General features: G+C 50.5%; 2 protein-coding genes across 2 annotated transcripts in view; both read left to right on the forward strand.

The window, feature by feature from the left end:
• The window catches only part of LOC306799587 (kinesin-like protein KIF9), a 32,614-nt gene extending 21,501 nt beyond the window's left edge, over nt 1-11,113 (forward strand). The window contains exons 2-13 of the mRNA XM_079300817.1: nt 2,665-2,685; nt 3,682-3,765; nt 3,900-3,992; nt 4,526-4,673; nt 5,390-5,454; nt 6,012-6,089; nt 7,148-7,216; nt 7,817-7,921; nt 8,239-8,294; nt 8,686-8,827; nt 9,550-9,671; nt 10,924-11,113. Of these exons, the coding sequence (XP_079156943.1) occupies nt 3,754-3,765; nt 3,900-3,992; nt 4,526-4,673; nt 5,390-5,454; nt 6,012-6,089; nt 7,148-7,216; nt 7,817-7,921; nt 8,239-8,294; nt 8,686-8,827; nt 9,550-9,671; nt 10,924-11,098 (1,065 nt within the window). The 5' untranslated portion in view covers nt 2,665-2,685; nt 3,682-3,753 and the 3' untranslated portion in view covers nt 11,099-11,113. The remainder of the gene's footprint in view (nt 1-2,664; nt 2,686-3,681; nt 3,766-3,899; nt 3,993-4,525; nt 4,674-5,389; nt 5,455-6,011; nt 6,090-7,147; nt 7,217-7,816; nt 7,922-8,238; nt 8,295-8,685; nt 8,828-9,549; nt 9,672-10,923) is intronic.
• A 2,168-nt stretch (nt 11,114-13,281) lies between these two features.
• On the forward strand, nt 13,282-18,856 carry LOC306800238 (kinesin-like protein KIF9; the record flags this gene model as incomplete). The annotated part of the gene is made up of 6 exons (XM_079302196.1): nt 13,282-13,301; nt 13,407-13,615; nt 13,986-14,165; nt 15,560-15,675; nt 16,408-16,512; nt 17,219-18,856. The coding sequence occupies 6 exons, from the start codon at nt 13,282-13,284 to the stop codon at nt 17,324-17,326; spliced, it is 738 nt and encodes a 245-aa protein (XP_079158322.1). The 3' UTR covers nt 17,327-18,856.
• Between the last annotated feature and the right edge of the window lie 3,315 nt (nt 18,857-22,171).

Genomic DNA, 22,171 nt, shown 5'->3' on the forward strand with positions numbered 1-22,171 from the left:
TTGAGCACAGGCTGTCTGGAGGAATTGTTGGAGGGAAAACTTGGGATCTCCACATTTCCAAAATCCTCAGTGCATGTGGCTTTAGCAGCTGGATGATCCCTGAGCTCTCCTTGTGTGGGTTTTACTCAGCAGCTCCTCCAGCTTGTGGATATTTCCTCCAGGAAATTCAAAATCAGCTGTTCATTAGGAATTGAAATGATTTCTAAAAAGGCTGTGTGTAACAAAATAAAACCCCTCTCCCATTCCTGCAAATATTTTACTTTCCAAGGCTGAGAGGAGGAAAATTGGTGTTCTCCAACATTCCTGAGCCTGGTACACATGAGGAAATCAGGAAATCAGGATCACTTTGACCCTTCTCATTCCACATCCTCACTTTTCCAAGGCTGGATGGAATTTTCAACAACTCTTTGCCTGCAGTTGCTTTTAATAGAAATAAAACCAGCAGCTGGGTAATTGCCAACGATTTATTTTGAATTTTTGATTCCCTCTGCCTCACTTTTTGCTGACAAATAATATAAATTGCAGGTTAGGGAATGCAAGATCCTTCTTTTCCTCTTTTTTGCCTCTCTCCTTAGAACACCAAAGAGAGTCCTGGCATTTGTGAGGGTCAAGCCAACTGCTCATTTTGCCCAAGATATGATCAAGCTTGGGTCAGACAACAAGGTAGAGTACAAAAAAATTGCAAGTAGGAAAGGTTTGGAATTTGACTTCAGCTTTTCCAATGGAAAACCAGGGTTTTTCTACCCCTTGAAGCTGTGGATAAAGGTTTGGGGGGTGTTGGTTTTTGTGTTCTTGCTTGACAGTGGTTTTGTCACTGCAAGTGTGAGGATGGAAAATGCAATTTCTGTGGTATAATCACCAGGAAAATCCTACAAAGGATAGGACTGGCTGTTCCATGAGGAATTCCCAGTGCTAACCACAATTTGGCACAGTCTATTTCCATCCCCTCTTATGCAAATTCCTCCCTTTGCCTTCCCTTCCTTAATTAAGAATTTCCCTGAGGCACAAAATCCCTGAAAGTTAAACAGATGAGCTTAACCACATTTCCTTTTATTTACAATACTTATCACCAGAAATTGGAGAGCTTTACCAGATATTTTTAGCACATCTAGAACCATCCAGGGCAGTAAAATAACTCTGTTATTTGTGCTCCCTTTTTAATCCCAGCTCCTGCATTGCTGAAAACCCTCAGGGCTGCTGAGTTGATCTCTCTCTTTTTTGGCTTGCAGAGCATTGATATCTACATCAGAAAGAGTCCCAAGGGAGGAGTTGTGAATAACACTCAGACTGACTGGTCCTTCAAGCTGGATGGGCTCCTCCACAACACTCCCCAGGAAATGGTTTATGAGACTGTGGCAAAGGATTTGGTGACCAAAGCTTTGCAGGGCTACAACGGTGATTTATTGCAATTATCATTCTTTTGATCTCGACAGAGATTGGATTTGAGCAGGGAGCCATTTGCTGCTCTGTTGGAGGCTCCCTCCTGAGTTTCTCCTTTTGCTTTTGGATTTTTATTTTGGTTTTTTTTTTAGGCACTGTCATGTGCTATGGGCAAACTGGGGCTGGCAAAACCTACACCATGACTGGAGCAGCCTCTGAGTACAGAAACAGAGGGATCATCCCCAGAGCTATCCAGCAGGTACTGCAGCTGCCTGGGAAAAGAGGAGGGAGGAACACCAAGCAGCACTCTTCTGTCACCAGCTCTTGCTGATAGAAAAGTGTTTGAACACAGTGAATAAGTTTTATGTGGGGTTTTCTTCTTCCTTTTACCCCAGGGATGATGGTTTAAGAATAAAGGAGTTTTGTTGTTCTCAGAGGTTGTTCCTTTTTAGTTCCTCTTGGAGTTCTTGCTGCTCCCCAAATGTCACTGAGCCTTCAAAAGAGGTGCTTTCCAAACTGTCACATTGGGAAATCAGGTTTAAACTGATCATAAAATCATTAAATAACACCTCTAAGGCACAGAGACACTGGCACAGGTGCCCAGAGCAGCTGTGGCTGCCCCTGGATCCCTGGCAGTGCCCAAAGTCAGGCTGGACAGGATTCTGGGACAGTGGGAGGTGTCCCTGCCATGGCAGGGGTGGCACTGGGTGAGGTTTAGGGTCCCTTCCAACCCAAACCATTCCAAAATTCCGTGATTCTGTAAGATCATTAAATCCAAATCCCAGCTGAGTCCTCAGAGCTCAGATTTAGCCCTACACACCCCTAGACTGGAGCTTCAACTAGTTCAGAACTATTTCTCTATAAATATCTCTCAATATTACAGAATTTTATGTCTTGTATACACCTCAATGTATTTATTTATATTTTACATCTATTTCTATTTTATACCTGTCGATATCTTACATCTCCTTATATCACACTCACTTATATCTCATATCAACATAAATATCCTCTCTGAAAAGCCACAAATAACTGAAAATCCTGCCTGTGAATGGACACAACCCCTTTGTCTTGCTGCAGATCTTCAAATCAGCTGCAGAATTCCTCAGTATCCTGGTCACTGTCCGAATTTCCTACCTGGAGATCTACAATGAGACCTTGTTTGACCTCCTGGCACCAGCACTGGGCAGGGGGAGCAAGGACAACCAGCTGGCTGTCATGGATGGTCCTCAGGGGGTTTATGTCAAGGGGCTCTCCATCCACCCTGTCAGCCACGAGGAGGAGGCTCTGCATCTCCTTTTTGAGGCAAGAGAACCCAAATATTCCCTTTAATCCCAGGGTTGTGGGTGCTGGCTGAAAGAGGAGGTGGAAAAGTAGCAGTGAGTGGCCAAGATGGTTGAATGAGGTTCAGCCATCCCTGTTGGTTGTGGGGTGAAAAATGGGAAACTCTTGGTGTGGCAAGGAAAATGTCCCTGGCTCAGGGATTCTGGAAGATGCTCCAAGAAAAGATGGTTTGGGATGATTGTTGGAATGGACAGCAGGGCTGGTCAGGGTGAGAGGTTTGTGAGGGGACTTGGGTTGCTGAGATTAGCATCTTTCTTTTCCTCATGGCTGCTTCAGTTTGTGAGGAAAACAGGGATAAAAAATTGGGTGTGGCTGCAGAAGTGGATCCTCACCCAGAGGCAAATGATTTCCTTAAATTTTTTTTAATAACCCAGTGCTGTCTTGAGCTCTGGAATGTGCAGGAACTGCCTCTTCCTTTTTAAAGAGGAGAAGGAGGGTGATGATGGCTGAGAAAGCTGGGAATGTTGCCCTGGAGAGGAGAAGGATCCAGGGAGAGCTCAGAGCCCCTTGCAGGACCTAAAGGGGCTTCAGGAGAGCTGGAGAGGGACAAGGGATTGAGGGACAGGACCCAGGGAATGGCTCCCACTGCCAGAGGGCAGGATGGATGGATATTGGGAATTCCTGGCTGGGATGGAATTCCCAGAGAAGCTGTGGCTGCCCCTGGAGTGTCCAAGGCCAGACTGGAGCCCCCTGGGCTAGTGGAAGGTGTCCCTGGTGTGGGGTGGATGGGATGGACTTTAAGGCTGTTTCCAACATCCCTTTGTGTTCCTGGCAGAGGTTCAGATCACACCTGTGGCCATCACACCTGTGGGAATTTTCAGTGCCATTTGAAGCTTGGGGAGCTCTTTGCTTTTCCAGCCATCAGGAAATGGAAAGAGCCACAGAGATGTTGCCTGGTTTATCCTCAAAAAGTCACAATTCCATGAGCTGAGCCTGGAATTTTCTCTCCATTGCCAGGGTGAGACCAACAGAGTGATAGGAGAGCACTCCCTAAATAAGAATTCCTCCAGATCCCACTGCATCTTCACCATGTACATTGAGGTGAGAGCTCCAGCCTTGTTCCTACAAACTGAAACAATTTTCTAGGGATCCAAGAGGATCTTTGCAGTCTGTTTTTTCCTCTATTTCAGTTCTGTCTGCTCCTAAGTGCAGTTTCTCTTCCTCTCTGTCCTCAGTGTCGTTCCAGAGATTACACAAATCACAAATGCCTTAAATCCAAAATCACCTTAATTGACCTGGCAGGATCTGAGAGGCTGAGCAAGACTGGGGTGAGTGATGGGAGCTCCTCAGATTCCTTGGGTCCCTTTGGAAAAATAGGGAAGGGAATGGGGCTGGGAAGGGGCTGGAGCCCCAGGAGGGGCTGAGGGAGCTGGGAAGAGGCTCAGCTGGAGAAAAGGAGGCTCAGGGGGAAATTCTGACTCTGCACAACTCCCTGACAGGAGGGGACAGCTGGGGGGATTTGGGATCTGCTCCCAGGGAACAGGGACAGGAGGGAACAGCTCCAGGTTGGATATTGGGAAGATTCCTTCCTGGGATGAGCTGTCCATGCCTGGCCCAGCTGCCCAGGGCAGTGGTGGAACATTCCTGAGAGGATTTAGAAGCCCTGTGGATGTGACACTTGGGGACATAGTCAGGGGATGGTTGGACTGGATCTTTTCCACCCTCAGCCACTCCCTGACTCTGTGACATTCTGCATAGATCAGAATCCAAGGCACAGCAGCCCTGCAGAGTTCTCCCTTGCTAAGGAACACTCCTGTCCTGCTGTCTGACCAGATCTGTTTCCTGCTGCTCTCCCTTGCAGTCTGAGGGCCAGGTCAGGCTCGAGGCTTCCTACATCAACAAATCCCTGACCTTCCTGGAGCAGCTGGTCATTGCCCTGGCTGACCCCAAACGAGAGCACATCCCCTTCAGGCAGAGCAAACTCACCCATGTCCTCAAGGACTCGCTGGGTAAGAGCTGGGACTCCAACAGCTGCTGCAAAAATCATGTTTCAATGGGCACAGCAAGTCCTAAGGGGGTCATTGATCCAGGAATCCTGGAATGGTTTGGGTTGGAAGGGAGTTTAAGGATCATCTATTTCTGTCATGGCAGGGACACTTCCCACTGTCCCTGGGTGCTCCAAGTGTCCAACCTGGCACTGCAGAGATCCAGGGGCAGCCACAGCTTCTCTTCCATTATCCTGAAAAACAGAATCTTTACAAACACCTGGAACTCAGAGGTTTTATTCCCATTCTCTTCCTGCATCCTCATTCCATGAGACACAAACTTCACCTTTTTAGTCACTCTGCCTCTTTTTCTGTCCCCTTTGCAGGGACAGTTACACTCTGGTGTGTTCTTTGTGTGCTTCTTTAAATTGAAAGAAGCCTTAGGTGGGATATTGGGAAGGAATTCCTGACTGGGAGGGTGGGGAGGGAATTCCCAGAGAAGCTGTGGGTGTTCCCTGGAAGTGTCCAAGGTTGGACAGGGCTTGGGGCACCTTGGGACAGTGGGAGGTGTCCCTGTCATGGCAGGGAAGGAATGGATGATTCTTAACTATTCTGGGATTCCTCTCTATTTTAATCAGCACATAATAAAATACACTGAAAAAAAAAAAAAAAACCAAAAAACCAACAAAAAAATCACCCCAAATTTTATTATTATTATTAATAATTTTTTTTTTTCCTAGGGGGAAACTGCAACACTGTCCTGGTGACAAACATCTATGGGGAAGCTGAGCACCTGGAAGAGACTGTGAGTTGGAGGAATTGCTGCAAAATCCAGGCCTTGATTCTGCTTGATTTAAGGAACAGTTTCTGGAGGATTTTAACAGGGAAACTTCCTTCTTAATTCATCCAGAACTTTGCAGAGCTCATCTTGTCCCAGAGGCTCTAAACCAGACTCCTGTCAGATGAGAGAGGAGGCAGGAGCTGCTCAGATTGAAGCTCACTGGAGAGATTATTATTATTATTATTATTATTATTATTATTATTATATCTATGTTTCCATGGAACATCACCTCTTTGACTCCCTGGAATTCCCCCAGTTCACAGCAGAGCTGAGCTGGCTCCCTGCTGGAGCAGGAATCAGGAGGAATCTCCCAGAGGTTGCTTTTTAACCTGTAAATGATAAAATGGGTGAAAATCCCCCTGTGTGAGCTGGTTCTGCAGCAAACAGGAAGGAATCACCTGGAACAATTCACAGAATTTATATTTCTCTGCAATTTGATATAATAGAATTAAGTAGAAAGATTAGGAAAATGCTATTTCTGCCAATATCTCTTTGATTTACTTCAAACCTTTGTTTTCCAGCTGTCCTCCCTTCGTTTTGCCACCAGGATGAACTGGGTGACAGCAGAGCCTGTCCCCAACAAACCCTTTTATCAAGAGGTAGGGACAGGAGGGGCCTGGAGGAAGGGCAATATTATTATATTATCATTCATATTTAGAATTATAACCTGAAAAACCAGAGGAAAATTAGGAATTTTAATAAATGACCCATCCTCAGCCAAGCTGACACTGCTGATTTTAGGTGGGTGATCAAATGGATCAATATTAAACCTTTTTATAGATTTTTAATTACAGTTCCCTGATCTAAGGCCCAACCATGCAGGTGGTCACATCTTCCTGGGAATTCTTTCTTCTGCATATCCCACATTTTTCTGATGAGATTCAGCTCTCAACAGAGAGATTTTATGGTGAATTATTCCCCTGACATGCAGGGAAATCATCTCCAGTCCTCCTGCAGCTTTATCCCTGTTGCTGCTGGTAACAGAACAGCTTCTCCACAATTAGAAAACTTGGGTTAATTAAGGAAATAATTTAAAGGAAGGGATCACAGGATATTAGAGTGCACTTTCAGAGTGAAAACCAAACAGGAAGAGCTGAAATTGGAAGGAAATTTTGTGCTTTTGTGTTCCAGAGGTCACTTCAAGGCAGCTCAGTGTCCACTTCTCCCTGAATCCCAAGATTTTTGTGCTCACCTTTCTGGAAACACATTTTAAATAATGAATCCTTGAAGATATTCCAGGTTATGGAAAAATTCAGCCAAAAACAGCACAGCAAAATCTCCTTTGTCCCAGTTACTGTCAGAGCTGCTGAGTTCAGGGCAGAGGTGAGCCCTGCACAATGCTTGGCTTCCAGGAAAACATCCCAGAGCCTGGAATTTGATGGTCCCTGCAATTCCAGACCAGGAAATCATCCCATTAAAAAGCAGTGGCCTTTGTTTGATGGCTCAGGCAGGCTCTGCAAGCAGAACCCAGCAGAAACTGTCCTTTGGGGAGCTAAGGAAAGGAAAATCAAACTGATTTCCAGACCCACTGATTCCCTGAGGGAGTTGGGATCTGGGATATTCTCCAGCAGCCCATTTCATGCTGCTTTTAGCAGGTTTTTTTTTCCCCCAAAATTTAATTTAATAATTTACTCCCCTTTTTTTTTTTCCCTTTTAGGCATCAGTGAAGGCTCTGGAGGAAGAGATCCAGCTCCTGAAGAAGGAGCTGATCCTGCAAGACTCCTTGGTAAGGACAGGGGGGTTGTGTCCCTCCCTCTGCTCCCAGCACCATCCCCTGGGGCTTAGGGAAACCTCTGAACATCCCACACAGAGGGACTGTGCTGGAATTTCAATCCCCAACCACTGGAGATTTGGGGTTTGGGTTTTTTCCCAGACTCTTGAAGCTCTTTGGTTGGTTGGTTGCTCCCAAATCCCATCTCCTGCCAAGTCAGGGGATGAGAATCCCAAGCAGAAATGGGCACAGCAGCTCCAGTGGAATCACAGAATTCCAGAATGGTTTGGGTTGGAAGGGACCTTAAACCTCATCCAATTCCACCCCTGCCATGGCAGGGACACCTCCCACTGTCCCAGCTGTTCCCAGCCCCATCCAACCTGGCCTGGGACATTTCCAGGGGTCCAGGGGCAGCCACAGCTTCTCTGGGCACCTGTGCCACCCTCACAGCCAAGAATTCCTTCCTTAAATCCTGCCTAATCTTCCTTCTTTTAGTTTAAAACCACCACTCCCTGTCCCACCACCAGGACCTGCCCAAAGATTTGTCCCTGTTGTTCCCTCAGCTTTTTGTAACTCCCTCATTCTCATTTTTCCATCTTTTTTTTTTTTTTTTAGGCAAATCGTTCCTTCATGAGTTACAACCCCCTGACTACAGCCCAGAGAGCAGAAATCAGATCCCAGGTCCAGAAATACCTCAGAGGAGTCATTGAGGAAATCAATGTATGTAGTGAAAAAAAGGACTGAAATCCTGAAATCCTTAAATCCTTAAATCCATCCCCTTTTCCTCCAAGAGAGGAACAGTGAAAATGTCTTTTGAAGAGGCTGTTTTTTTCACCCCAAACCCACTACAGAATTGTAATTTAATTTCTTTTTTTTTTTTTGCATGTTAAGTCTGTTGCATGTTTTCATTCCATTTTTGCTGGTTTGGAGGCTCCAGGAGACTTTTCCTTCATCTTAAAACCCTTTAAACTGATTTATTTGGAACTCCTTTATATAACTAATACCAAAATTGATGCCTTTGTACCTCTCTCCCTCAGATTGTGAATGTCAGGCAGATGCAGGAGGTGTTTAGACAATTCAAAGTGATTGTAAGGTAAGTTCAGAAATTCCAGACTGGTTTGGAATTCCATGGAATTCCATCCCATTCCAAGGGCAGTGGCACCTCCCACTATCCCAGGCTGCTCCAAGCCCCATCCAACCTGAATTTAAGTTTCAAAGAAAGGGATGGGATTGAGCAGAATTAGCATGGTTTGATGTGGACCATTAAAAGCTCCTGGAAAGCATTAAAATAACCTCAAAAAGCTTTAATATTAAAGAGGCCTAAAGGAATATCATGGAAAAGGAGAGGAAGAGAGTGGACAAAGGTTCTGATGGGAAGTGTGGGAGGAGTGTTGGGGATAAAACCACAGCTAAAAGGGATTTTTCTTTGGGAATCTGGCTTTGACAGGTGGGAAAGGATTCCTAAAGGGCTGGTTTTTCCTTAGCCAACAGGAGGAAGAAGTGGAATCCAGGCTCTGGAAAAAATATGGGCTGGGACAGAGAGACATGGCAGCTGAGTCAGAGTCCAGCTCTAGTTCTGAGTGGGGTTTGGATGAGTCCCAGGAGCAGGAGGAGCAGGAGGACATGGTAATTAATGCCAAGAATCCCCCTTGGCTCCTTTGCTGCCAAAATGGGAATTGTAGGAAGCAGATTTGCCTTGCTGAAATCAAACTCAGAAATGGCACTGGGGTGAGTTTGTAAAAAAAAAAATGTGTCCAGAGATGCACCATTAACAAAGAGGAATTCATTCCTGGCAGCAGAGGGATTAATTGGGTCCCTTATCTGCACAGAATAATTTATGAAATGGGAATTAGAATCCTAGAAGGGTTTGGGTTGGAAGGAACATTAAACATCATCCCATTCCATGAGCAGGGACAGCTCCCACTGTTCCAAATTGCTCCAAACCAAATCCAGCCTGGCCAGGGGCAGCCACAGCTGCTCTGGGAATTCCATCCCAGTCCCTCCCCACCCTCCCAGCCAGGAATTGCTCCCCAATATCCCATTTAAACTGTGCCCCTTTTGGTTTAAAGCCCCCTCCCCTTGTCCTGTACAATGCAATCTCCAAAGTGACCTGTGTGTCACTGGGTTGGAGAAAATGAGGTTCTGCCTCTGCTGAGATCCCTTTTTTAATCCTTATAATTTCTGCAGCCAAGTGTTATCAATCCCACTTAATCCATAAATCCTCCTGTGGGCTCTCCCAGAGTTTTTAATTCCCAGATGAGGCTGTTCCAGGGGATGGAGGAGCTGCTGGGAGAGGCCTGTGCAGCTTCCAGGGGATGCACAAATGGGTAACTCCTTCCTGTTTCCAGGAAAGTACAGTTGATAATGATGAAGATTTGGAGCAGGAAGAGGATGAAGAAACTCTTGAGACTGAAAGTCATCCTACATCCCCCCTTTCTGATGGGCAGAAGGATGCCAAGAAGGATGATGAGTGAGTTAAGCAGTCACACTTCTCCTTTACCTCTGATAATTGTGGAATCATGGAATTGTCAAGGTTGGAAAAGCCCTCCAAGATCATGGAGGCTCCAGAACTGCCAAGGCCACCCCTGTCCCTGTCCCCAAGTGCCACATCCACAGGGCTTTTAAATCCCTCCAGCAATGGGGACTCCACCCCTGCCCTGGGCAGCTGGGCAGCCTCTTTGGAAAGGAATTTTCTCAATATCCAACATGATCTTCCCCTGGCACAGCTTGGGACTGTTTCCCCTTGTCCTGTCCCTGTTTCCTGGCACCTCCTGTCCCCCTCAATTCCTTTGTCCCCAATCCTTGTGGTGCCCCAAGGACCCAGCCCTTGGCAGTGCCCAGCTCTGGCAGGAATGTGCAGCCCAGGGAGGAATGGAGGGAGCTGCCAGAGGAGCAGAGGAGGAGAGATTTGGGGAGGGAAGGGGGAACCAGCCAGTCCTGAGCAGAGGAAGAGCCTTCAGTTTACAGAAGTAACTCCCTGCTTGGCTCCTCCCTGACATTTCCCCAAAATCCTCATGGATGGAGCAGAGGAACCACCAAGGCTTTGGTGTCCATGTGACCCCTGGGCTCTGCTGTTCCGGATTTAGGGAGACTCTGTGGCAAACACTCCAAGTCTGGGTTCCAAATCCCACTGTCCTGCTCACAGCATTCCTTAGGAACAAATCCCTTGGGAGGATGGGGAGGCTCCCAGCTGTGGCTGCCCCTGGATCCCTGGGATCCCAAGGCCAGGCTGGATTTGGTTTGGAGCAGCCTGGAATAGTGAGAGCTGTCCCTGGCCATGGCAGGGGTGGAATGGGACCCTTCCAACTCAAACCATTCCATAATTCCATGGTGATTCTATTCCCTGCAGGAAGAGGAGGGGAAGGAGCAGGGAGTTAGGCTTGGTTTAAATCAAATCCTTGGAGATTCCTTTTGGAGAGGGTTAGTCCTTGTCCAGCTGTGCCCAGAGCTGTCCTTGTGATCCTTCTCAAGAGAGCTCATCCCACAGTATCCAGGGCAGTTCCTCCACTCTCAGAATTAAGGATCTGTGGGGACAGGGCTGATTTGATTCCTTGTCAGTGGATATTTCTCTGGAAACTTTGGTAGAGGATCACCTTCTTCTGATCTGGCACCTCAGACCACCAGTTTTTAACTCAGCAGAGCTAAACCCACAGTGTGTTTTGGTTCCAGATCCCTCTGGTGAAGAAATTAATGAATCTGGTTCATCCTTTCTCCCCTGTCAGGAAAGAAAAAAGTGGGACCCCTCCTCTTGAGACAATTCAGGATGATTCCTCACCACCCAAAAGTCCCAGCAAGACTCTGGATGAGGAAGAGGAAGAGGAAGAGGAAGGAAGTGACCAGGACAGTGATGAAGAGGTGTCAGTCTCACCTGCAGGGGAGGATCTCCAGCTCAAGTAGGTTTTTCCTGTGAGAGAGTAAATCCCCTTTTCCAGAGGGTGCTTTGCACTGGAATGGTTGGATTGTGTTCCCTGAGTACAACTCCAAGGCAAATGGGAAAAGTTTGGAGATCTTCAGGGAATATAAGACAGGAGTGGTGGTGGGAGCACCCTGAGCACCAAATGATGGTAGTGGGGGTCACTTCTGTGCTTCCAGCTCTGCCCTGGGCAGTTGCTCTTGAATTTTTTAAAAACTTCAATTAATTTAATTTATTAAATTAATTTAATTTCTTTAATTAGATTTTTATTTTCGTTCATTTAATAGTTTAGTTGTTTTAAACTGCAGCATCCCTTTGGTGAGTAGGGAAACTGCAGGAAGGCCTCACATCCAGCCAGAAATCCCCACAGTCATGGAAATGGATCAAGAGAATCATGGAATTCCAGCTGGCTTGGGTTGGAAGGGAACTAAGAGATCATCCCATTCCACCCCCCTGCCATGGGCAGGGACACCTCCCTCTGTCCCAGCTGCTCCCAGTGTCCAACCTGGCCATGGACACTGCCAGGATCCAGGGGCAGCCACAACTGCTCTGGGAATTCCATCCCTGCCCTCTGGCAGTGGGAGCCATTCCCTGTGTCTGTCCCTCCATCCCTTGTCCCCAGTCCCTCTCCAGCTCTCCTGGATCCCTTCAGGCCCTGCAAGGGGTTCTGAGCTCTCCCTGGAGCTTCTCCTCTCCAGGAAACATTCCCAGCTCTCCCAGCCTGGCTCCAGCCCTGGGGCTGCTCTGGATCCCTCCAGCTCCTTGTGCTGTTGGATCCATGGCAGCTCTGCAGGGGGGTCTCACCTGAGGGGGCAGAGGGGCAGAATTCCTTCTGGCCTCCCCCATTTCCTCTGGCCACACTGGCAATCAGCTCAGGATGTGGTTTCTGGGTTCCAGCAGAGCAGTGCAGCTGTTGCAGAATTCCCTCCTGGCTGCTCCTCACCAGGTTTCCATTCCCTCCACACCCTGCACATGGGAATTGTGTCCCTCTGGCATTCCCAGGGCTGGCAGCACAGGCTGCTGCAGCTGCAGGAGCCACATCCCAGAGCACTTGCAGCAGCTCAGAGCTGGCTCTGGGAGCTGGAGCTGTGGCACTTTGCCCAGGGGCTGTTGTTTACAGCCCTGTGCCAGTTTTGGCACAGGAACAGCAGCACTCAGCCCTGGAGGAGATGGAAAATGCCCTTAAGAGGTCACTCAGGGGAGGCAGGAGCTGGAGTTTGGAGTGAGGAATGTGGAGGCTTCTGGGGACCTGCACTGGGATGAGATGAGCTTTAAGGTTCCCTCCAATCCAAACCATTCCATGGTTTTCTGTTTCTGCCTTCTGCTCCCAAATCCATCCTGCTCTCCAGGAATATCAACAGCAGAGCAGCATCTGTGGACTGTGACATTCTCCTTTTATTTTTGCCTGGATTGGCTCATACTGGAATAACCAATGTGCTCACAGGGACACACTGGCATCAAAGCCATTGCACAGAAAAGTTGGGGATGGCTCTTGGAATTGTGACTTGGAAAACAGGCAGGACTTCCAAGGCATGGCAGCAGAGTTGTGCAGCTGGCCAACCCTTGGAGCTGTGGGTTTTGCTGGCAGAGGGGATTAATCTGTGCTGGGAATGAAGCAAAGCCATTTGTACAACAATAGGGAAAAACAATACCCATTATTTTTGTGAAAATTCAACCCATGAAAGGTTGGTTTTCCAGGGAATTCTCAGTTCTGAGGCATCTCCTGAGCAATGTGGTGTCTGTGTGAAGAACTTTCTTCTGGGAGTAGCCTGGGGGACAGGGAGTGTTGGGGTTGGCACAGGAACATCCAGTTCTGAGCCTCTCCTGACAGGAGAGACCTGGAGGGGCTGGAGGGTGTCCAGGGAAGGGAATGGAGCTGGGAAGGGGCTGGAGAATTCCTGAGGGAGCTGGGAAAGGGGGCTCAGCTGGAGAAAAGGAGGCTCAGGGGGAAATTCTGGCTCTGCACAACTCCCTGACAGGAGGAGACAGCCAGGGGGAATTTGGGATCTGCTCCCAGGGAACAGGGACAGGAGGATGCTCAGGTTGAAAACTGGGAAAATTCCTTTTTGTAATGAGCTGTCCATCCCTGGCCCAGCTACCCAGGGCAGTGGTGGAGTCCCCACCCCTGGAGGGATGGAACATCCACATGGATGTGGCACTTGGGGACATGATCAGTGCTGGGAGATGGTTGAACCCCACCATCCTGGAGGGCTTTTCCAAGCTGAACCATTGCATGATTCCAACACTGCAGGGCAGCACAGAGTGACCCCCTGTGTCTGTGTCTGCTTCCAGTTCCCCTCCATCCAAGCATGAGGCATTTGAGCTGTTCAAGAAGGAGGCTGGACGGGAGATCCACCGGATCTTCAGGGAGAACAAGAGGATCCTCATCTCCAGGAAGAAGAGAAGCCACTCTGTGGCACAGAAGGTCAATCATATCAAGCAGCAGATGGAGGCCATCAAGGAGGCTCTGGAGGTTCAGAAGAGGAAGAGGAGGCAGGAGGGTGAGGGATGGAGCTCTGGGCTTCCAGGAATTCCATGGAATGGTTTGGGTTGGAAGAGATGTTAAGGATCATCCCACTCCATCTCTCCCATGGGCAGGGACATCTTTCACTCTTCCAGGTTGCTCCAAACAAAATCCAAACCAAATCCAACCTGGCCTTGGACACTTCCAGGATTCAGGGGCAGCCACAGCTTCTCTTTGCCTTCCCATTTTCCCAGCCAGGAATTCCTGCCCAATATCCCATTTAAACAATCTCAAGGGTTTTTCCCCTGGGAGCCAAGTCAGACCCTCCCTCAGGTGTCACATCTGCAGAGCCCTGTCCCTGCTCTCCACCCTCACCAGAACCTTCCCTTCCTTTTCTCCCTGTCCAGGAGAATACACAGATGAGAAAGGACAGGTGATCATTGATGAGAAGGAGTTTTCCCTCATCCTGAAGCTGAAGGAGCTGAAGGAGGAGCACAGGGCTGGCTTTGCTGAGCTGCAGGACCTGAAGGCAGAGATCCAATACTGCCAGCAGCTGGTGGATAAATGCAGGAAAAGGCTCATCTCAGGTACAGAGCACCAGGGCCCAGCAGCCTCCAGCTCAGCTGGGATAAATCCACACTGGAGCACTCACAAACATCATGGAATCCCAGAATGGTTTGGGTGGGAAGGGACCTTAATGATTGTCCAGTTCCAATCCCCTCCCACAATTTCAGCTCCAAGCCCCAGTGTCCAACCTGGCCTGGGAAATTCCCAGGGATCCAGGGGCAGCTTCTCTGGGAATTCCATCCCAGTCCCTCCTAGCCAGGAATTCCTTCCCAAAATCCCATCTAACCCTTCCCTCTGGCTGTGGGAAGCCATTCCCTGTGTCCTGTCCCTCCACCCCCTTGCCAAATCACCACTCTGTTGTCCTTTTTCCTGTTGCCTTCCAGACTGGATTTGATCCATAATCAGGTGGGGGTTTCTGACCTAACCTTGAATTGCTGCAGATCCTCTCTCCCAGATAATGTCCCTCTACTCCTTGCCTTCCACAAGGAATTGTACACTGCTGACCCTGGATCTCATCCTTGATTTTATTTTATAGAGGTGATGGTTAAAGAACTGCCCTGGGAAAGGGCTTTGCCTCTGGATTCCCAATATTTCCTCTGTCCCTGTGTGATTTCCAGGTTCCAGAGTTACAGCCTTACCAGGAAAAAGACTTTGGCCACAGCTCTGCCTGGGAAATCCCTGCAAATTCCTGGTGGGCTCCACCTTGAAATCCATGGATTCAAACTGCCCCTGCTGTATCCCTGGATTTGCCCCTCTAAGGGAAGCCAGTCCTTGTAGGAATTCAATACTCCCAAACATTTGGATGCTGCACACATGCAACATTTGCCAGGGGACAGCTTGGATCCATCAGAACATCCCACACTGGAAGAAATTGGATAATCATTCCCATCATTCCAGGGATAAACAGGATCCAATCACAACTGTGCCATTGCTTTCTGTTGGATCTGGGTTTGGCATTTTTGGGTGCTCCAGATGTTTGTTGTTTGTTCAAACATCCAGGACTCACCCAGATCAGGAGTGGAGTGCCTGGGAAATGCCCAGGATTAATAAGGACGTAATTCCCACCTGCTGTGTGTTCTCACTGCCTATTATGGGATGGCAAATGGCTGTGCTGGAGTGTGTGGGATTGAAATCTGAGCCCCAGCCATGCTGCCCATTCCAAAGGGACTCTGGTTCCAAAGGAGTGGTGGCTTCTCATGGCCAGGGGACTGTCCCCAGAGCTGCCACCACCTCCTGGTCACCTCTGCACAGCCAACAGCCTCCTTAAATTCACTTTTCCAACCGTTTAAACTCCAAATCCTGGAGTTCTGAGCTCCTGAGGGTTTAGGAGCACTGAGATCCATAGGGAGAACAAATCCATGCTGTCTTTTGGGTCATTAATTACAGCCATTAATTGCCCCTCTTTGCTTCACAGAGTTTGAGATCTGGTACAATGAATCCTTCTATATCCCTGAACATATGAAGGAAGCTCTGAAACCTGGTGGGAACATCAGACCTGGAATGATTCCCATAAACAGAGTCACATGCCTGGTGAGTTTTCCTGAGTTCTGCTGATCTCCTCAGGAGCCACGTGTAGGGTGGTGAGGGAATAAGAGCCTGTGGAAGGAGGAGGAGGAGAAAAAGGAGTGAGGCACAAATGGAATATCTGAAGCTGTCACATTCCCTTCACTGTTTAGAAGATAAATCAGGACAGGGACTGAGGCACCTGGGTGTCTGTGGAATATCAGGAACTGGGCAATGTTTGGATGTTTGGGAACCTGATTCCCAGCCCATGGGATCCCAGGTTTGCAGCCAAACTCTTGTGGCACTGGTCAGTACCAGTGCTGTGGTAGGAACCACCACTGTGGGGACTGGGGTCTTTTCTCATCCTGAAAAGCACATTTCTGTTCAACTCATTTCCCAGAATTCTTGCATCTTAAAATGTGAGACCAGAAGAGGGGAATTCTGCAATTCTGCCCCTCTGAGGTGAGACCCTCCCCTGCAGAGCTGCCCCAGCCCTGGATCCAACAGCACAAGGACCTGGAGCTGCTGGAGAGATCCAGAGGGGACTCCAGGGCTGGAGCCAGGCTGGGAGAGCTGGGAATGCTCATTTCTCCTGTGGGAAAATTCCAACTCTTTCAGGTTTTTCCTCCAAGGTGTGCAAAGGGGAACCTCTCACTTCCAGGTTTTTCCTGGCTGAGTTGGTGTTTGGTGCAGCAAAGGGGATTGTTGTCCCAGGTGTCCAGGTGTGTGTTTTGCACATGGAATGCTTTTCCCTGGCAGGATGAAGATGAGCAGGACAAGTTTGAGCAGATGCAGGAGACGGTGCTGCCGGACTGCCCGGGCTCCGTGTCCTTCTACAGGGCCAGGATGAAGGCAGATCAAAAGGTGGGCCCAGGGAGAACCCCAGGATGGACTGGGATGGAAGGGACCTTCAGGGTCATCCAATCCCAGCCCCTGCCATGGCCACTGTCCCAGGGTGCTCCAAACCCTGTCCAAGCTGGCCAGAACAAATTCACCCATGGAGAGCTGGGAATGTTCAGCCTGGAGAAGGATCTAGAGACACCTCAGAGCCCTTCCAGGCCATAAAGAGCTGGAGAGGGACAAGGGATGGAGGGACAGGACACAGGGAATGGTTCCCATTGCCAGAGGACAGGGCTGGATGGGATATTGGGAAGGAATTCCTGGCTGGGATGGAATTCCCAGAGAAGCTGTGGCTGCCCCTGGATCCCTGGCAGTGTCCAAGGCCAGGTTGGACATTGGGGCTTGGAGCTGCCTTGGATACTGGGAGATGTCCCTGCCCATGGAATGGGGTGGATTGAGATAATCCTTAACTGAAGTAATTCTGGACTTCCATGAAAACATCTTAAAAAACAGCTTTTCTGTTCTCTGGAGAATTTCCTAGAGATTTCTGTCCCCTCCTTGGAGCCTGATCTGCTATCAGCAGAGCAATGCTGGTGTGATGGAGATTTTCTCAGCTTTTTTTCCAGCACCACTTGGAAAGTTTAGTTTTATTTTTCAGGAAACAAGCTTTTATAGATGAGAACTGAGCTGAGCTGAGCTGAGTGATCCCTTTGTGTTCCCTTTTTCCCAGCAAACCTTCAGCAGGACCACGGCAGTCCTCCGGAAAATGCGCAGGAAACCCGAGCTGGTCCCAGCTGCTGGGAAGAAGAAAGCCCTGTCCTTCCTGCCAGTGACATAGCCTGGATCCAGCATTCCTGAAGGAATGGCACCTCAGCAAGTGCCTCATGCTCTCGTCCACGATCAATTAATAAAATAAACAGCAGGAAAATGAACCTCCCAACCTTTGGGCAGGCAGGGAGTCACTGGGAATCGATCCTGCTGTTTGGACAGGACACGAGCCAGGCAGTTCCAACAGCACCACTTGTTTTCCTCTGGAAAAGGCAGGGTCATGGCACACAGGTTGCTGTGGATAACCCAGGCTGCTCCTGATTCCCTCTTTCCTGGTGCTGGAGCTGCAGCACCTCCCAGGCCTGTTCCCCACTGGAGCAACAAGTCAAGGCTCGGCCTGATGGATCTGCCTGGAGAAGGGAATGAAAACAAAGATTCATCTCTGGGGAATCATGGAATGGCTTTGGTTGGAAAAGCCCTCCAAGATCAAGTCCAACCACCCCCCAGCACTGCCAAGACCAACCTTGACCATGTCCCCAAGTGCCACATCCAGAAGGCTTTTAAATCCCTCCAGGGATGGGGACTCCACCTCTGCCCTGGGTTGATGTGTCAGGGCTGGAGAGCCCCTTCCAGGAGGAATATTCCCAATATCCCACCTGAACCTCCTCTTGAGCCCCTTCCCTCTTGTCCTGTCACCTGGGAGCAGAGCCAGACCCCTCCTGGCTCCAACCTTCTTCCAGATAATTGCAGGGAGCCAGAAGGTGCCCCCTGAGCCTCCTCTTCCCCAGGATGAGCCCCTCCAGCTCCCTCAAAGCTGGAATGAGAATGCTGGGAGCCCCAAAGTCAACACCCCACACCCCACAGCTGTCAGGAACATCCCACTGCCAAAACCAGCACCAGCCATGGTAGGAGCACCCCTAATTCAGGCATCCCAGATTTTCCACATGCCACCCCCATTTACATGGAAAAATGGGAAAGTGGATGAATCCATGGTGTTCAGTTTGCTTGAATTTGTTGGAGCTTCCCTCTGTCCCCATAACTGCATCTTTCCCCTAGAAGGGCATTGGAGAACATCCCAGAAATCACCTTTTCCTTGTAATGATGCGATTCCAGAGGTTCAAAAAGCTGCTGGGAATTCAGGCCAGGCTGGATTTCCCAAGAAAATGCTTCTACATGACTGGAACTAAACTTCCCTTTGTCCTTCCTATATCCACCCCTCCTCTGCTTCCCACCTCATCCCTGTGGGTCCCTCCTGCTCACACCATGCTCCCAAATCTGGGGAAATCCCAGAAATCTCAATATTGGAAGCTGTACATGTGGTTTGGAGGATTCCATCCAGAAGCAGCTGGGTCTCCTGAAGTGCTCCAGCACCATTCCATGGAGGAGCTCTCCAGGGATTGAGAAGATGGGAAATGACCTGTGGAAGGAAAAAGAGGGATTTTAATGATTTTTAGGGCAAATGAGGCTGGGAACAGCCCCAGGGATCTGGTACCAAGGGGTGTTGGTGTTCAGGTGTGATCTCAGGGTGTGATCCTGGGGAGATCTCCATGATCCTGGGGGTGATTCCAGTGTGATGCTGAGAGATACCAGTAAGATCTTCCTTGTCCCATGAGTATCCAGATGCAGCTCCAGCGATCTCCCATCTGTTCCTGGTGAGATCCTGAGGATCCCAGGGATGAACCCAAGGAGATCCTGCAGCCGGTCCTGGTGTGGCCCCAGGGGAATCCCACGGAAATCCTGGGAATAGTGTGGCTGAACTGATGTATCCCTGGTGATCCTGGCACGGTCCTGGTGATCCTGGGCAGATTTTAGTGATCCTGTGGCTGATCCTGGGAGTGATCCTGAGGAGATCCTCGTGGTGCAGTGGCTGACCTGGAGGAGATCCCAACAATCCCTCGGCTGATCCCGCTGTGCCCTGCTGACCCCTTCCCGGATCCCGGTGGATCCCAGGCTTATTCCCAGCGATCCCTGGAATGATCCCAAGGAAATCCCGGTGGTGCTGCGGCTGATCCCGGTGGGATCCCGGTGCCCCCCAGGCTGATTCCCGGCCATCCCTGGAACGATCCCAACATGATCCCAAGGAAATCCCGGTGGTGCTGCGGCTGATCCCGGTGGGATCCCGGTGCCCCCCGGGCCGATGCTGGCGCGCTGCCGGTGCCATCCGCCGCGGCCCCGCCGATCCCGGGGCTGATCCCGCAGATCCCCGGCGGATCGCGGGCCCCATGCCGGCGCGTCCCGGCGCTCGGCGGCCGCTCCCGGAGGGCTCCCGGGGCTGCGCGGAGCCGCGGGAGGAGGAGCCGGCGGCCGGGGCGGATCGCGGCGGGGCCGGGCCGGGCTGGGCGCGGGTGGCGGGGGGGCCCCGCCGGACCATGTGAGGAGCCCCGACGGGGCGAGCGGGGCCTCCCCGGCCAGGGGGCACTTGCGGAGCCCCGCGCCCGCCCACCCACCATGGGGATTTCTACGACCCGGAGCACCCCACGCCGGAGTAAGCGCGGGCCCTCCGCGGCCTCGGGCCCGCCGGCACCGCGCGACCGCCGGCAGCCGGGCCGCTGCCCTTTTCCCTTTCCCCTTCCCGTTCCCCTTCCCATTCCCGTTCCTTTGCCCCTTCCCTTTCCCTGTCCCGCCGCCCTTCCCCTTCCCGCCGTCCTCCCGCCGGTCCGGGGTAGGCCGCGCATCCCCGGCCTTGCGTGATGGCCGCGGCCGGGGCGGGCGCGGGGCGGGCGGGCAGGGAGCGCGGGGCGGGCGGAGAGCGGCGGCAGCGGCCGCGCCGGGGGCGGCGGGTCGGCTCGGGGGCCGTGTCCCCCCGTCCCTTCCCGTGTCCCTTTCCCTGTCCCGTCCCTGCCCGGGGGTGCGCGGGGGGAGCCGGGCGGAGCGTGTGGACGTGTCCCGGCCTCCCCGCGGGGCCATTTTTCACTACCTTCTTTATTATTATTATTATTATTATTGTTATTAATGCTGTTTTTCCTAGTTACCGAACCTCGTCTTGCTTTTACTCTCGGAATTCCCTCCCCCCGGGCGGCCCCTGCCCTGACCCCATTTTCTGCCAGGAGGAAGGAGCCAGGGAAGGGGGAGCAGCCTAATGGCCGGGAACTCTGCTTCTCCTCTGGAAGGGGAATTTCACCAACCCACCCCCTTCATCCCGCCAGGGCCTCCGGCTTTATCGCCCTTCCCGAGAAGTCACTCCGTCCCTGCCGGGTTTCTTCCCCCCCGCCCCGTTTCCCGCTGGTTCTCAACGCTATTTTTACATTTTTAGACTTCCTTGGAAGGATTCAGGGGGCTCCGTAAACTTTGCCAGCTCTGGGGTGGAAGGAGCAGACATCTGGCATGGAGCACCCCCCCGAGCGATGGCCGGATTGGAGGCAAAACTACGAATGGTGGTTTTTTTTTTTGAGCAGGGACAACAGAGCAAACCTTTTTTTGAGAGAGTTCTGCCCGTGCCCACCTGGAGCAGCTGAGGAACAGCTTCCCCTTGTTGCAGCTGAAGCAGTGCTGGTGGCTGAGTCTCCTAAAATTAGTGAGGAATGGAGGATTTTTTTTGTTGTATTTTGCCAGATGTGGCTCCCAGGATGGGAATAAATCCTGGTTTTCTTCAGCTTAACCCTGATGGGATGATCCCTTCCTGGAGACCCTCTGGGTCCAAAGGACTCTCTTGTTCATCCCAAAACTTTTAGGCTAATTCAGGTATTTTACTTTTGTCTTTTGGAGTGTGTAGAGGGACCCTCGTGCTCAGGATTGCTCTGGCACTTGGAATTTGGTGTCCAAAAGTGTCCAGGTTGTCTCATGTCGCTGTTTGTTGTCTCAAAATGTCCAGTAATGCCCACCTGGGCTGTTGAAAGGAGCTGGAGCAGCTCCTTTAACAAGAATTTTGGATTAATTTTCTGATTTTGGGGTTTCCTTGGGGTTTTGTGTTGGGACTCAGGAAGTTTTTGGGATGTGTCCTGGTTTTTTTAGGGTTGTTGTTTCCCCATCCCCACCTGGAATCCCGGTGTTCGTTAGTGGCGTGCCTTCATTTGGATGTGCTTCTCCCAGCACAGAACTTTTACCTGGAGAAAAGGATTGTTTGGGATAATTGGCTGAAGGTTGTTAGGAATGTTTGAGGATCTGTTTGGGGTTTTTAGGGAGAGTGGAATTCAAACCCAGCCGTGCTGGCTGTGGGATGTTTGTGGCTTCCCCTGTTCCGTACCCGCCGCGGGGTGGGATGAGGAGGGATGTGCAGGGTTGGTTTTTTGGGATGAGTTGCTTTTGGAGCTCAGAATATTTGGATTGTGCTGCTTGGAGTGGTTAATCAGAGCCTGGTGAATCCTCAGGCTCAGCCTTGCTTTTCTGGGAATTATTCATTGGATGGTTGGGGTGGGAAGGGGCCCTGAGGATCATCTCCTTCCACCCCTGCCATGGGCAGGGACACTTTCCGCTGTCCCAGGCTGTTCCAAGCCCATCCAGCCTGGCCTTGGACACTTCAGGGATGCTGCTGGAGCTCCAGGCTGGCCAGAGAAGGTGGATGCTGATCTGGGAGCTGAGCTATGACATGTCTGTGCTGATGGAATTCTCCTGTAGGAAAGGAACTCTGGCTCACTTTTACCTCGTGTGTCGGTCTCCGTGTCCACTTTCAGCCAGAACTCATTTTCCTGAGAACTTCAGTATCCAGCAGAACCAGGTCTCCTTGACTCTTTGGATGCTTAAATTTGGGCCAGCTCAATTCCCAGAGCTTGGAGCTGCCACCACATCCCACATGGAGCTTCTCCATGGAGCTGCTTAGAATCCCAGACTGGTTTGGGTTGGAAGAGACCTCAGAGCTCATCCAGTGTCACCCCAGGGTGCTCCAAGCCCCATCCAACCTGACCTTGGACACTTCCAGAGATCCAGGGGCAGCCACAGCTTCTCTGGACAAGATGGACATGACCACTTCCATCTCTTG

The sequence above is a fragment of the Erithacus rubecula genome (assembly GCF_903797595.1).
Source record: "Erithacus rubecula genome assembly, chromosome: 3".
In the NCBI taxonomy this organism is placed as follows: domain Eukaryota; kingdom Metazoa; phylum Chordata; class Aves; order Passeriformes; family Muscicapidae; genus Erithacus; species Erithacus rubecula.